The sequence below is a fragment of the Amblyraja radiata genome, chromosome 1, assembly GCF_010909765.2.
Source record: "Amblyraja radiata isolate CabotCenter1 chromosome 1, sAmbRad1.1.pri, whole genome shotgun sequence".
NCBI lineage: Eukaryota > Metazoa > Chordata > Chondrichthyes > Rajiformes > Rajidae > Amblyraja > Amblyraja radiata.
The window spans coordinates 20,579,700-20,596,588 of NC_045956.1; the positions used below are offsets into that span (position 1 = coordinate 20,579,700).

The 16,889-nt window shown below is 41.2% G+C and overlaps 1 protein-coding gene across 1 annotated transcript in view; it reads left to right on the top strand.

Moving 5' to 3' along the window:
* The window catches only part of pdgfc (platelet derived growth factor C), a 116,163-nt gene that overhangs the window by 57,986 nt on the left and 41,288 nt on the right, over positions 1–16,889 (top strand). The window contains exons 3-4 of the mRNA XM_033029474.1: positions 256–303; positions 10,040–10,238. Of these exons, the coding sequence (XP_032885365.1) occupies positions 256–303; positions 10,040–10,238 (247 nt within the window). The remainder of the gene's footprint in view (positions 1–255; positions 304–10,039; positions 10,239–16,889) is intronic.

Sequence of the window (16,889 nt, forward strand, 5' to 3'; positions counted from 1 at the left end):
GCAAGATCATCTTTAGTTAAAACTCACTTTTCCTTTATGCAATTTCAATAGAGAAAGCCTACATCTTCTGCCTGTGACTCCAGAACAGAATTTATATTGGGAACTTTCATAAACTGTAAAGAGCTTATGCAATTACTTTTTTTTCAGGAAAATAATCAATAGGCAAATAAAAGAGCTGGTAGAGATAGATTGGATCAAGTTTTGAAATGGGAAAAAATTACATATTTTTTCTCATATCTGCTTTTGTTTTTACAGCCTAAATTGAATAGGAACACGCTTCTGAAGGCAACTACATTCAAAACGGTAATTTCAGTATTTCAGTATTTCAGTATTTACTTTAATGTCATTTTAACTGAGTACTTACATACACAGATGAAACAAAAAAAATGTTTCTCAATCAGTTCCCGTCAGTGCAGTTAATAAAAACAGAATAAATACATATAGCTTTAAAAATTAAAATTACCATATCTAAAATAGGCCTAAAAATTGAAATAAAAACAGACATTCAGACCGAACATTTATTTTGCATTGAAGTGGATTTATTTGCTATATTTAGGTTGCATAGTGAGAGTTGTCACTTATTCCTGGCAAGTTCAGACACTACGCTTTAAATAGTTTTCCATAAGAAAATTGACACAATCTATCATAAATTTTGCTAGAGTTTCAGCTGGTATGTAATAAATCAATAGCAACATTTAATCCTTGGCAGTTTTCCCTTCTCTTTATTAACTTTAAGGACAAATCTGCTATGCATTCCTACCTCTTTTCCCTTGTTAGATCAAGTATTTCTGAGGTGAAAAGTCCAAATGAGGTTTTGAAACACACTATCCAAGTTTAGGGCTTTGAACAGATTGGCATAAACCTTAGACAGAGTGTAGTTGCAATATAATGCAGCTGTTTATGTTATCGGATATATTTTTTAAATGGTGTATCTGTCCACATATATATTTGTGTCTGCATGTGTGAATATATGTGCTCAAGTATTTTTATTTAATAACTTCTAAGCCCCAAATGATACATATAAAAATAGCCTAGTTACTGTAAATTAACTAGAAACTGTGTCTATTTGTAATATTTTATTATGTGCAATACTGATTAGAATAGCAAGAAAAAAATATTTGGGCAGTGATCTTGGCAAAAGACAGTCTTGTGAAATAAGATGACATAATTATAATCCATCAGCTGCACATACTACTTCAAATGTACTTAAAAGGAAAGCAGAAAATATTCTGCCTTAATATTCCCTTTTCATCTGTGCATTAATTGCCTCATACTGTGTTTTGTATTGAATTCTGTCTTTACTTTGTGTACTAGTCATGTCTCTACTATTTATTTCATTCCCCTTACATGTTTTTCCTCTACCTGCTCAATTTTTGTAAGGTGTCCTTGAGACTCTTGAAAGGCGCCCATAAATAAAATTTATTATTATTATTATTATTATTTCAAAATGCCCCCGTCTCCCAAATATCCTTCAAACCTGCAACTAACAAGCGCATAAAATTACTCAAGCTGTATGGAATTTTAGAATAATAGATATTTTAAAAAATGCGTAAAACCTGAAACTTGTGTAAGTGCTTTTATCACTGAGAAACCCCAAGTCTGTCATAATTATAACTCTATTTTCTGGGGTCAAGTTATACTAAGATTACAAAAACATCTGTGCAATCATCTGAAGGCTGCAAAATCATTTTGTCTAAATTCTTTTATAGAAATCTCAGAATCAAAAAACACTCAGGTGGACCAATTGAAAACATTTTGGGCTTAGATATATGTTTCATTGCAAATGGATAAAAATAGATGTCGACATAGCAACTGAAATTTTGAATGTTCTTTACTGCATAAATCCTAGCAAATCATACATGCATATCATCGTGGACCCTGAGAGTAGCCAAGAGTTGAGCTTTGGGCCATCTTTACAACCAAGCAATTTATTGTAAGTGCCAACTATCATAACCATATAACCATATAACCATATAACAATTACAGCACGGAAACAGGCCATCTCGACCCTTCTAGTCCGTGCCGAACACATAATCTCCCCTAGTCCCATATACCTGCGCTCAGACCATAACCCTCCATTCCTTTCCCATCCATATAACTATCCAATTTATTTTTAAATGATAAAAACGAACCTGCCTCCACCACCTTCACTGGAAGCTCATTCCACACAGCTACCACTCTCTGAGTAAAGAAGTTCCCCCTCATGTTACCCCTAAACTTCAGTCCCTTAATTCTCAAGTCATGTCCCCTTGTTTGAATCTTCCCTACTCTCAGTGGGAAAAGCTTTTCCACGTCAACTCTGTCTATCCCTCTCATCATTTTAAAAACCTCTATCAAGTCCCCCCTTAACCTTCTGCGCTCCAAAGAATAAAGCCCTAACTTGTTCAACCTTTCTCTGTAACTTAGTTGCTGAAACCCAGGCAACATTCTAGTAAATCTCCTCTGTACTCGCTCTATTTTGTTGACATCCTTCCTATAATTAGGCGACCAAAATTGTACACCATACTCCAGAATTGGCCTCACCAATGCCTTGTACAATTTTAACATTACATCCCAACTTCTATACTATCAGCCCAATTGCCTTGCCAATGACAACTCAATGATAAGTCCTGGGAGAAGAATTAGTGTCACTAATTGTGTGATCTCACCATTGTTAGAATCAGTAGAGCACTTTTGCTGGCAACAAAGGATCATGAACACAGCACGTCTGACTCTTGCTTGGCTGATTGTAAATAAATTGTACAGAAGAATACTTCAATTACACTTGTTATGTATCAATGTAAGGAACCTAACCTCTCTCATTGGTGGCTGCCAGACTTGGCTACTAATAGATTCATTGATCATTGTAGCTACGTGAACACTTGCATAATCAGGACAGAAACCTGTTCATTTACCCAGCATGGATGAAAACAAAAGCGGTGTTCTCCAATTTTTGCTCCAATGTGAGCAATGAAAGGAATTCCCATTTTTCCTGTTCCACATATTCCCATACAAGACATTAAGGAACATGAAATACATAGTTGGTTTACAAAGAGCTGGGCACAAGGGTTTGTAGGATTTTTCAAAGTTCTGCCTTTCATTGCTGATCTCATCAGCAAATATTTAAAAGCTGTTCACCGATTACGCTTTGAAGAGCCGGAATTTTGGTAACTACAGATTTAGGAGCTGCTGTCCAAGCAGCCTGGATGAGCAAATACTGCAATTAATTTGTCGATAGCACACACTGCAACCACAGTGTGACTGTAGTTGTGGGAATAACAGTTCAGGTAATCTCTGGGAGACCGATCAAACAGGCTGCTCTGTCATGGATACGGCTGGGATTTTTTTGTGTTATTGGTGCTGTAATTACTTAAACAAATGGAAAGTATTATGGCATGCTTCTTACTTTTGCCTTGAGCATGATGTAAAAGGTTTGAAATGTTGTGAGTACAATCACCTCCTCATGAAACACGGCAACTGCTTGCAAAGTCGCATTATCTGTATCATTAGTCCAGCTGAGGTCAAGAATGTTTTATTGTCATATGTCCTGAAACGGAACAATGAAATTCTTACCTGCAGCAGCATAACAGATATGTAAACATAGTAATGAAATATTTATTTATTTTTTAATCTCGTTCTTCTAAAGTCTGGAGAATAATAAATAAAGGCCGTGGCAACTCAACCTCTCCTCTGATGTCAAATCCAACATTCCTGGAGGCAATTTAGTAATTCTTCACTGCAGTCCCTCAGTAGGAGCAGGATGTGGCTATTCTAATTTGCCCTTCTATACCAAGTCCTTGTCTCTTGAAATTGCTCCCAATCCTCAGGCATGTAACAATTTCTGGCACCTCTAGAAGCTTCTTCCTTGCATTTCATGGCATCTGTTAAATTCTACTGTTAGCCAGAAAGTTAGTTAGTTAGTTAGTTAGTTAGTTAGGTAGTTAGTTTAGTTTATTGTCACTTGTATTGAGGTACAGTGAAAAGCTATTTTGTTGCATGCTATCCCATCAGCAGAAAGACAATACATGTTTAGTGCAAGGTAAAGCCAGTAAAGTCTGATCAAAGATAGTCTGAAGGACCCCGATGGAGTAGATTGCAGTTCAAGACTGCTCTCTAGTTGCGGTAAGATAGTTCAGTTGGCTGATAACAGCTGGGAATAAACTGCCCCTGAATCTGGAGGTGTGCCTTTTTCCAATGGGAGAGGAGAGAAGAGGGAGTGGCAAGGGTACGAATCGCCCTTGATAATGCTGGCCGTTAAGGTGAGGTGCAGTGGAGTCAATGGAAGGGAGGTTGGTTTGTGCGATGGTCTAGGTTGCATCCACAATTCTCTGCCATTTCTTGCGGTCGTGGGTGGAGTTGTTCCCAAAGCAAGCCGTGATGCATCCCGATAAAATGCTTTCCACAGTCCATCTGTAAAGGTTGGTGAGGGTTGTTGGGGACAGGACAAACATCTTAAGCCTTCTAAGGAAGGGGAGGCATTTGTGCTCTTTCTTGGCCGTTGCTTCAACATGGGTGGTCCAGAAGAAGTCATTGGTTATATTTACTCTGAGGAATTTGAAGTTTTCAATCATCTCTACCTCAGCGCCACCAATGCAAACTGGAGTATGTGTATCGCTTTGCTTCCTGAAGTCGATCACGATATTCTTTGTTTTGCTGACATTGCGAGAATGGTTGTTGTCTCCACACCAGGACACGAGGTTTTCAATCTCCTTCCTGTACTCCGACTCATCGTTATTTGATATCCTGCCCACAATGGTGGTGTGGTGACCTTAAGTGGTTTGGATACAAGACACGAGTAGATAACAAATATAGAGGGATAAGGGCCTCAGGACGTCAAGGTCCTGTGAGAGCACCATGACATTAACCTGGATTACTATTTAAATCACCGGCAGACAAAGACCTGTGGAAGAACAGTAACTAAATGGAATGAAGCCGCTTGGAGAGCAGCTAGATACAAGGACGTAGGAGAGAAGATTAACTGGTGGGAAATAAGAAACTGAGCAAGGAGCTGAACTACTGTCAGTCTTGTGGCCTTTGAATGATGGATGATATGATTAAGGAGTCCAAACCTGCACACAAGACACTGGATGCGGTATCGCCAATAAACAACACAATTGTTTACAAGATAGATCCCAGGAATTAGTAGGCTAACCTATGATGAGCGTTTGTTGATACTGGGCCTGTACTCGCTGGAGGTTATAAGAATGAGGGGGACCTCATTGAAGCATACAGAATAGTGCAAGGCTTGGATAGAATCGATGTGGAGAGGACTAGAGGTCATAGCCTCAGAATTAAAGGACATTCTTTTAGGAAGGAGATGAGGAGAAATATATTTAGTTAGAGGGTGGTGAATCTGTGGGATACTTTACCACAGAAGGCTGTGAAGGCCAAGTCTGTGGATATTTTGAAGGCAGAGATAGATAGATTCTTGATTAGTACAAGTGTACTTAACAATAAGAGGTAGGCCATTTAGAACGGAGATGAGGAAAAGCTTTTTCATCCAGAGAGTTGTGAATCTGTGGAATTCTCTGCCTCAGGCAGTGGAGGTCAATTCTTTGGATGCTTTCAAGAGAGAGTTAGGTAGAGCTTTAAAGATAGCGGAGTAAAGGGATATGGGGACAAGGTAGGAACGGGGAACTGATTGTGGATGATCAGCCATGTTCACAGTGAATGGCTCGAAGGGCCGAATGTCCTACTCCTGCACCTGTTGTCTGTTGTCTATTGTTATGGGGGAGAAGGCAGGCGAATGGGGTGAGGAGGGAGAGATAGACCAGCCATGATTGGCTCCTATTTCTTCTGACCTTAATTGCAGATAGGTATTTTACCTCCTGATTCTAAATTCTCATAATAAAGGTTAACATCCCATTTGTCTCTCTAAGTACTTGCTCCACATATATGTATCCTTCCTGTGAGTTGCGTATGAGGGCAACGTTGAATATTCACACCACCTTACATCTTAGCCTTTGAAAAAACATTCTTGTTTTCTCTTTTTTGCACCAAAGTGAGTAGTTTAGTTTAGATATACAGTGCGGAAACAGGCCATTCAGCCCGCCGCGTCCACGCCGACCAGCGGTCCTCGTTACACTAGCATTTATAATTTCTACCAAACGCAATTAACCTACAAACCTGTAATTCTTTGAAGTGTGGGAGGAAACTGGAGCACCCTGGGAAAACCCAGGGAGAACGTACAAACTCCGTACAGACAGAACTAGGGGTTACAGTTTAAGGATAAGAGGGAAGTCTTTTAGGACCGAGATGAGAAAATCATTTTTTACACAGAGAGTGGTGAATCTGTGGAATTCTCTGCCACAGAAGGTAGTTGAGGCCAGTTCATTAGCTATATTTAAGAGGGAGTTAGATGTGGCCCTTGTGGCTAAAGGGATCAGGGGGTATGGCGAGAAGGCAGGGATGGGATACTGAGTTGGATGATCAGCCATGATCATATCGAATGGCGGTGCAGGCTCGAAGGGCCGAATGGCCTACTCCTGCACCTATTTTCTATGTTTCTATGTTTCTATGACAGCACCCGTAGTCAGGATTGAACCCGGGTCTCTGTTGCTGTAAGATGGCACCTCTAACGCTGCGCCACCGTGCCACACCTACCATACCATCACATTTTTTCACTTTATATTCCAGCTGCCATGGCTTGCTTGCTGACTCACCTTGGCTTTATCTCTTTCAAATGACAACTTTGTTTTCATAATCATAACCCCACCTAATTTAGTATCATCACCAAATTTGGAGCTATAACTTTTTGTCCCCTGAGCCAAATTGTTGTTAGAGATTACAAAGTGCTGGGTTGCAAGCATCAACACTTGCATTACCACACTCATCACATCCAGACAGGTCAGTCACACAGTACTTTCTGTCTGATGGCCAATATTTTGTTGGTGCGGACCCGGTGGGCCGAAGGGCCTGTTTCTGTGATGTATCTCCAAACTAAAAGATTAACTGATGGGAAATTAAAAAAAACTGGGAATTCAGCTGAGCTGTTGACAGGCTTGTAACCTTGGAATGAGGGAAGATTTGAGAGTGACTCTTAACATTTCAAATGTAAGTAAATCAGAGAATATCTTGACACAATAGAGATAAACTGCAGGGAAAGGAGCTGAACAGGTGGGAAATAAGGAACTTGAAAAGCACTTTAACTGGTGGGAAGTTAGAATTAGGAACGGACCACAACTTGATGATAAGAACATGGGAAAGGACAATAACTGTTGGAAGATAAGGACCTGGGAGACGACAATAACCTCTGCGGCATTAGCAGCTTGGAGAAGATAATAACAGTCAGGAGATGAGGACCTGGGTTAAACCAGTAATTGCAGGGAGATGAGGTCCTGGAAGATGACAGTCGTATCATACAATACGATACTATGAATCTTTATTTATCCCAGGGGGGAAATGGATCTGCCAACAGTGATACAACACAACAAGATACATGAAACATGAAACTAAAGTGATGGGTGGAAAATTCAGAATTGGGTTTGTGCAAGGAATGGGGGGGGGGGGGGGCAGGAAGGGGAGTCAGTCTACCCCATGACAGAAGGGGGAGGAGTTTACCGTTTGATAGCCACAGAGAGAAATGATCTAATTTGGCGTACTGTGCTGCATCTTGGTGGAACCAGTCTGTTGCTGAAGGTGCCAGTGTGTCACTAGAATATAAAGATAATCACTAGAATAAAAACATTGTGACATGATGGTGCATTTTGGAACACTAGGATCCCTCAATAGGACATTGATGAGATGGGATCTCATTGAAACGTATAAGATTGTTAAGGGCTTGGACGCACTAGAGGCAGGAAACATGTTCCCGACGTTGGGGGACTCTAGAACCAGGGGCCACAGTTTAAGAATAAGGGGTAAGCCATTTAGAACGGAGACGAGGAAACACTTTTTCTCACCGAGAGTGGTGAGTCTGTGGAATTCTCTGCCTCAGAGGGCGGTGGAGGCAGGTTCTCTGGATGCTTTCAAGAGAGAGCTAGATAGGGCTCTTAAAAATAGCAGAGTCAGGGGATATGGGGAGAAGGCAGGAACGGGGTACTGATTGGGGATGATCAGCCATGATCACATTGAATGGCGGTGCTGGCCCAAAGGGCCAAATGGCCTACTCCTGCACCTATTGTCTATTAACGAGTGAGATGGAAGGTCCTGGGAGCAGATATTAACTCATCGGAGAAAAGGATCCAGACCTTTCTACAATGAATATAACGACTGGATTCTTGGTTTGAGAAAAGATCCTAGGAAAGGACATTATCATGACAGATTGGATCTAGGAAGAGTACTTTATAAGCCAATTAAAAGCATGCAACTGGGAAAGGACATTAATTAGAAGGGGATAAGGGACCAAAGGAAACAATTAGTCAGGAAGAGATAATGACTTTGAAAGCATCTTAGCGGTTAGTTTTAAGAACCAGAGATGCATCATAATTGGTGGGAGATGATAACGTGGGAGAAATCCTTATCTAGCAAAAGATATGGCCCAACATTGGTGGGAGATAGTGTGATGGACAGCACCTTAATTAGTCAATTAAGAGCCAATTGGGGCTGGGGGAAAGAACCTTATCAGGTGGGACATGAGCATCAACTTATGTTTTAAAACACCTGGAAGGGAATATTAATGAATGAGAGATAAGCACTTGAGAGTGCACTAGGCTGGTGGGCAGTAAAGTCTTGTGGGAGGACCATAATTGGTGAGAGGAACATGTGATGTGATGAGATGAGGGTGTGAACATTGAACAATGGGAGATTAGTATCGGGGTGAGAATATAACCTCCTGGGAAGTAATAACTGGGTAAATCACCACAACCATTTGGAATTTGGGGCCTGTGACTAGTGGAATAAGTAAACCTCTGGGTGCAGCCTTACTGGTGCGAGATTAGGTTCTAGAGAACTGGTGGGAGATAAGGAACTGTGAGAGGACCTTGAGGCATAAAGAATATGAACTGAAGAAAGATTTTATCCTGAGGTGGTTAGGAATCAGGGTAATGCTTCAACTCATTCCATCATTATTTGCTCTTCGAACTTTCCCCTAAACCAACAGTGAACCATGAGGGCTTCCATGCATCCTGCAAATGTTGGCATTTAGGGACTCAAATTGTATATATATTGAACTCATGGTACTGCTGTTGCTGCGTCACTGTAACTCTGCATGTGTGAAGGGTTAAGTAATTGGTTTATACAGTACATGTTTGCCCATCTAGCTGAAGGAGCCTTTGCTGAACAAACAGCCCCAACATTTGATACAACCCCCAGCATAGGTTTGGTAGCAGGCTAGATGTTTTTTTGTGTGTTGAGGGTGAATATCAGTTCCCTTCCTGAAATCCCCCAAAATGGCTTTAAATCTCCGAACAATTTAAACTAATAATCTTTGCAAACTGTGACACTTTTACGTGGCTCTGAAGTTTCATACACAAAAACATTACTTGGCACCTGGCAAAAATATTCAAATATTAAGAACACAGTTTACTATGAACTTGACTACCATATAGCAATGAATCTTGCAAATATTTGTGAATATTCTTTAAAAAACTATTTTCACGAAGTTAAAATTGGTTTCTTCACAAGTGGTTGTCTAGACACTACGTATAAATTTTTACTTGTGTTATAATCAGATTCAATCAAACAGAACCAGACTTTCTCTGCGACATATTGAAGAATATTTTTGAGAAGGTAAATAATGAGTACTGTCTAAAATACTACCCGATTAAACTGGGTCATGGAAGATTTTATGGTTTTGGTTATGTATACTAGCTTAAACTTCACTTTGAAAAACAGTTCCACTTTTGAATATAATTGGAAGCTGGATTGACGATTGCACCCAAAGTGAATAACAAATTTGGAAAAACACAGAGGAAATTGTAAAGTCGACAGATTTTAAGAACAGGAGTTCAGTGCAATCTCTTGTTTATTGGATTGTAACTCAACAATATCTATTAATTTTTCTATTTCCTTTATTGTACAGGAAAAAATATACTTTAAAAACCTTATTTTAACAATATCGGTTCAATGTAACATAAATTTATGCTTCTAATCATTGTATTCCTTTTGATTTTAATAACAGGCCCACTTTGAAAGCCCAACAGTACCACCACCTTCTCTGTCCCTGGATAACTTAAATGAGGCTGTTGCAGGCTTTGATACAGTCGAAGAGCTGATCAAGTACTTGGAACCGGAGCGATGGCAACTTGACTTGGATGACTTGTACAAACCTACGTGGCAGATGCTCGGAAAGGCTTTTGTACATGGTAGAAAATCCAGAGGCAAGTATCTGTTTCACTTTTGTCCTGCCAACCATTAGAATTTATACCTGCATGCCAATATCTTGCTAAGCAAAGAATTGTTCTAAAAGAAATGAATTCTGATTTAAATATAATTCTAAAGTTCACAAATTCCTTAAATCAATTGAATTTTATAAAATCAAAAATTTTGTGTGTGTGTCTGTAATTTGCAATAATGGGCCTGTCCCACTTAGGCAACTGTTTAGGTGACTGCAGGAGACTATGCAGTCGCCACATGGTCGCCACATGTTCACGGGTGGTTGCCGGGTAGTCGCTTTCATGGTCGTGAGGAGTTCCCTCATTCTGGGAACTAGCCGCGGTCTCATTATGGTCGCTGCAAGTCGCCACGGAGAGTAGCGAGAATTCTCGTGCCGTAGGTGGGTCGTCAGGAGGTCCTAGTGGGTTGCCAGGGGGTCGAAGGTCTCTCCCCCTCCCCCTCTCCCCGTCCCTCCTCCCTCTCCCTGTCCCCCCTCCCCCTCCCCCTCCCCCTCCCCCTCCCCCTCCCCCTGGTTCTCCCTCTCCCTCCCTCTCCCTCCCCCTCCCCCTCCCCTAGGGTTCTGTGAGAGGTTGCCAGGGCTTCCGAGAAAAAGTCATAAATAGGCTAATTACAGGTTGATCACCTCTCAAAATGGGTTAAAATGCATTTTTTAGTTATTTTTTTGTTTAATTTCATATTTGTAATTTTATTATTCACATACGGCATATGCTTGGGAAATTCTTGGTTATTATAATAAAGCCTTCAACCTGTAATATCATTTAAAAGTATAATAATCATAGGGAATATATTTAGCGATGTCTATACGGCGCTGGTGTGAAATGGCCTTTAGTGGTCAGTGGACAGGAGCTGTACGTGACGGATTTGTGTATCATCAAGTGACTACAGATGCATGCACGGTCTCCATCAGTCCTGTCTGTGCCTCCATATGTTTGCCTTATGAACTTTAAGTTTATGAAAGAGAAAGAAAAAGATATATAATAATTTTTATGTAGTGGTTCCCTGAGATGAAAATTGTTTCAAGGGTTCCGCAAGGGTAAAAAGGTTGAGAAACGCTGATCTAGATAGATTTGATTAGTGGTTAAATGAGACTCATAATGAAAAATGATTCCAGTTGGAATTTGTTGTGCAGTTCCCTAGATGTTGCACGTCAAATATGAGGTTAATAAACAATGGATAAACAGGCATTCATCCCAATTACTGAACAAATAATCCAATTTGCGTGAATTGTTTCTGATGAATAGCTGTCACAAATTTCATCAATGGCGGACCCGGCTTGTGGGGGCCGCCGTGAGGGGGAGGGGGAAGGACCCCGCATGAGGAGATTGCCATGGGGGGGGGGGGGGGGGGGGGGGGGAGAACAAGGGATGAGCCGGCGTGGGGGTACTTTGTAACTTCATTAGCGACGACTATTTGCATATCTTTGGTATGCAAGCAAAGAATTTAACTTTGCCTTGTTGCAAGTGAAAATAAAGTATTCCATTCCAGCAGAGCAGTTATGCCCATTTTGTAAAGTGATCTGCAAATCACAATGTTGATATCTGCAGAGGAATACATTATAATGTAAAGCTTAAATTATTTTCAGTGAAATTTTGAATAAGTAGTATGCATTGAAATTTACAGCAGGGAAGCAGCCTATTTGGCTGATGAAATTCTTGCCAGGCAACTGTTTAAAAATCCCAATCATCATTATAAATATCCATGTTTCTTTAAATAGCATAGCACAGTGATGATACTACTGTATAATAATCTTTTGGCCAAGACTAACAATGTAGATCATATTTCTGAAATTTCCAAGATAGCAGTTTATATTCAGTCAAACAAAATTGGAAATTAAAGGTACAAAAAGTGAGCGCAGAGGAGTTAGATTGTGCTCATAACACACTGATGTCCTGAAGAGGAATTTGATAACCTTTCGTGATCTCGATGCATTTCAACCCCGTTGCTCATTGCTAGTCAGTAAAAGATGAGCAATAGAAGAATATCTATAACTGGAATTTAGAGGGATAAGAGGGGATCTTATAGAAACACATACAATTCTTAAGGGCTTGGACAGGCTAGAGGCAGGATAAATGTTCCCCATGTTGGGGGAGTCCTGAACCAGCGGTCACAGTTTAAGAATAAGGGCGAGGCCATTTAGGACTCGGATGAGGAAAAATGTTTTCACCCAGAGAGCTGTGAATCTGTGGAATTCTCTGCCACAGAGGGCAGTGGAGGACAATTCACTGGATGTTTTCAAGAGAGAGTTAGACTTAGCTCTTAGGGCTAACGGAATCAAGTGATATGGGGGAAAAAGCAGGAACGGGGCACTGATTTTCCATGATCAGCCATGATCATATTGAATGGCGGTGCTAACTCGAAAGGCTGAATGGCCTACTCTTGCACATATTTTCCATGTTTCTATGTTTCAATATCTTCTGAGGACAATGATGGACTAAAAAAACATAAGTGTCTCTTGCCAGTAACACCCATGACCCAAGAATTAACAAAATATTAAGCAAATTACAGGAGGGCAAGAATCATCTTAGATATACCATTTACATTACTGACAAGATTCAGACATGCGCACATCTCAATCTATCAGGTTAATAGCTTGCATTTACTTCGAGTCAAAAAATTGCATAATTCACCCACATACAATCAATTAAAAACAGGCCGCATTTTTGCATTACACTTGTTACAACCGTGCAGCAGCTGGGTAAAATCACGCCAGGGCCCACCATGTCAGAGCATCCATTTGCAACGTTTGAACCAGGTTTTAAGCAGTTTTATCAGCTGCTAAAAGGAGCAGCTTGGAAACAACAGAGTGAAAATGAAGAATGTTTGAACGAGTTTTGCCATATATCATGGAAAGTTAAAATTACTTATTGTAAAGCATAGTCTATGTATAGTCTATGTATAGCCTATGTATTGTCTAGGTTGGGGCGGCACGGTGGCGCAGCGGTAGAGTTGCTGCCTTACAGCACCAGAGACCCAGACACGATCCAGACTGCTGTCTTTACAGAGTTTGTACGTTCTCCCCATTTATGCGTGGGGTTTCCCTGAGATCTCCGCTTTCCTTCCACACTCCAAAGACATACAGGCTTGTAGGTTAATTGGCTTGGCATAAGTGTAAATTGTCCCTGGTATGTAGGATAGTATTTGTGTGTGGGGATCGCTGGTCGGAGTGGATTCGGTGGGCTGAAGGGCCTATTACCGCATTGTATCTCTGAACTAAACCAAACTAAACCATTGATTAAGGTTATGTTCAACTTCAAAATGTGTCTACATTTAAGAGTACCTAACTTAAGGTTGCAATTTTCCAACTTATTTTATGCTGCTTTTATATTTGTTGCATAATACTGGTTAATTATTGAGTTTGGGATTTACTTCACCCAGGTGATTCATGAGAAATGTTATTGTCAAAAATATAGTTAATCAAATTGTAACTCAAGGACACCACGATTCAAATGGAACCCTTGGCTAATCCTAGGTTTGAAGTCCACAGGTTAGCCAGATAGGTGAGAAAGGATTAATTAAAATAAAACAATAATACCTTTGTCCAGCTTGGTAAGAAATAAGGACATCCCAATTTATGACTGCACTGAAAATAAAGCAGGAGAAAGTACAATCAGATATGGTCTGAGCTGAGCCTTTACTGCTGATATAATTGTGTAAAAATGAATCCTCAGTTTGCTTAGAGAGTATCAAATGCTCAGTTCATGAAATTTAGTTCTATTTAATTAAATGGATCTGAGTTTGAGAGGTAGAGCATAATGCATGTTGCAGATGACTATCTCCCCTGAGAGTTCTGCTCATGCAGATTTTCAATTTTCACTTCAGCAGTTCATTAATAATTTGCCATGTAACTGGAGACTCTTGGTCCAAAAAATAATTTGTCAATGATTGCTGAGACATGTAAATACAAAAAAACTAAATAATGTATTTTAGAAAGAAATGCTTTGGTCTTTGGGGTTGGATTTCGATGCATTTGGCCCAGGAGAAACATTATGACAGGGCCTCAGAATGAATCATCGCCCTCTGGCTGTAGAAACCAGTATCTAGATTTATGTTTAGATCTGTTATAGTCGCGTGTAACGAGGTACAATAAAATTAATTGTTTTGCATGCTAACCAATCCAATCAGATAATGGGCCTGACATGGTGTGTGACTGGAGCAACCAGTCACTACAACCGACTTAAGGAAATAAAATAACATCTTAGAAGCATAGAAACATTGAATATGTTGAACATAGAAAATGCAGGAAACATAGAAAATGCAGGAGTAGGCCATTCGGCTCTTCGAGCCAGCACCACCATTCAATATGATCATGGCTGATTATCCAGAATCAGTACCCCGTTCCTGCCTTCTCCCCATATCTCTTGATTCCGTTAGCCCTGAGCTATATCTAACTCTCTCTTGAAAACATCCAGTGAATTAACCTCCGCTGCCTTATGTGGCAGAGATTTTCCCAGATTCACAACTCTGGGTAAAAAGGATTTTCCTTATTTCAGCCCTTATTCATAAACTGTGAGCCCTGGTTCTGGACCCTCAAAAAACATTGGTAACATTTTTCCTGCATCTAGCCTGTCCAATCCCTTAAGAATTTTATATGTGCTATCTTAGATGCTATGGTGCAAATAATGCTGAATGCAGTGAACACTAAAGGGCCTGTCCCACGAGCATGTGACTGCATGGGGGCCGCGCGGAGGTCGAGTGATCCCCGTACAGGGCCGGTCCCACCAGCATGCGGCGAGCGCGACCAAACCGGAAGTGGGGGCCGCGCGGAGGTCGAGTGAGTGACGTGAATTTCGAGCGAAGTCCGCGGGAAGTTCGCATGTGACGTACAGCGTCAAGACACTGCGTACGGTGTCGAGGCGGCTGCGGGCTGGCAGGCCGTTGCCGCGCGGAATTTTTGAACACTGTTAGTTTTTCGGAGCCCCGCGCATGTCGGGATCAGCTCCGCACAACTCCATACGGCTCCGGCGATCGAAGTGGGACCGGCCCCACAAGGCCGTACGGCTCAAGCGACCACGTTAGGTCGCGTGCTCGTGTGACAGGCCCTTAAGTGACGGTTGTGCAAACTGCCTAGTTGAAGCAGCCATCCAGCCAAACATGCTACCACAGGCAGGTCTATGTTTAATTTAGAGGTGGGTAAGAACAGGAATGACAACTTCCTCTCATCAAGAGCATGTTCTACTTCCTCTGTAATGTGGTGACCCAATAGAACAAGGTTGTCCCAGATATTCTTCTTTTCAGTATTAGAGACACAGCACAGAAACAGGCTCTTTGGCGCACCCAGGCCACACCAACCAGCAATCCCCGCACACTTACATTTTGTTAAACACATTAGGGACAATTTACAGTTATACAAAGCCAATTAACTATAAACTTGTACGTCTTTGGAGTGTGGGAGGAAACTGGATATCCCGGAGAAAACACACGCAGGTCACTGGGAGAACGTACAAACTCCGTACAGGTAGCACTCGTTGTCAGGATGGAACCTGGGTCTCTGGCACAGTAAGGCAGCAACTCTACCGCTGCGCCACCATGCCACCCTACTGAGGACAGCACTGAGCAGTTACTGAGCAGCTGGCATAATGGCCGATAATAGTTGTTATCAGTTTCACCAAGTGCCAATGATTTGCTGTAACTGAAACAGCCATCTATTTTCGTGTGCTTTCTAACACTACATATTTGGTAAAATGAGCTAGGAGTTTTATTTCATAGAATAACATTTTTATGAGCTTTGCAATGGAACTTTGTGCACTGTCGTGCTGCTTCAAATATTCAGTCAAAGTTATTCAGGGATTCGACTTACTTACATAAGAGACCATTGAGTATTTTCAGTGCTATCAGATGGTGAACCATAATTTATTAATGTGCCTTGAGCAAAATCCAATTGTGGATGCAAAGACTGAGGAACACTGAGGCAAATCTGAATTGGAGGGGTAACATCTGCAGTAGCATTTATGTTGGTAAACTGGACCAGACCTGGACCAGACCCTGCTGTGGAGTTCTGGTCACCTGTCTTTCTTCAGGTAGGTTCCTATCTCTCATTGTTCTTGATATCCCTCATAACCATCATATGCACTTGTCTCAATGTCCTCATGCCTCCAAATCATCTGCCCGACTCCACTGATTACCACCATACTGACCATCCCTCCCCACTCCCATCGCTAACCTCCACTTATAGGATGTGTAGGGAGGAACTGCAGATGCTGGTCTAAAACAAAAACAGATGCAAAAGGCTGGAGTAACACAGCAGGTCAAGCAGCATCTCTGGAGAATATGAATAGGTGATGTTTCGGGTCGAGACCCTTCTTCAAACTGAGAGTCAAGGGAAAGGGGAAAGAGAGATATAGATGGTACTTAGAAGAAATGAATGGGAGATATGCAAAAAGCAACAATAATCAAAGGAAATGTGGGTCAGACAATAGGTCATTGTTTGGTTACTCGTTGTCACTTGTCCCACAGCCAACAATGGCCTAATGTGTGCCCTACATTTCCTTCATTATTGTTGCATTTTGCATATCTTCCATTCATTTCTCCTAAGTACTATCTATGTCTCTCTTTCCCCTGCATCTGAAGAAGGGTCTCGACCCAAAACGTCGCCTATTCCTTTTCTCCAGAGATGCTGACTGACCCGCTGAGTTACT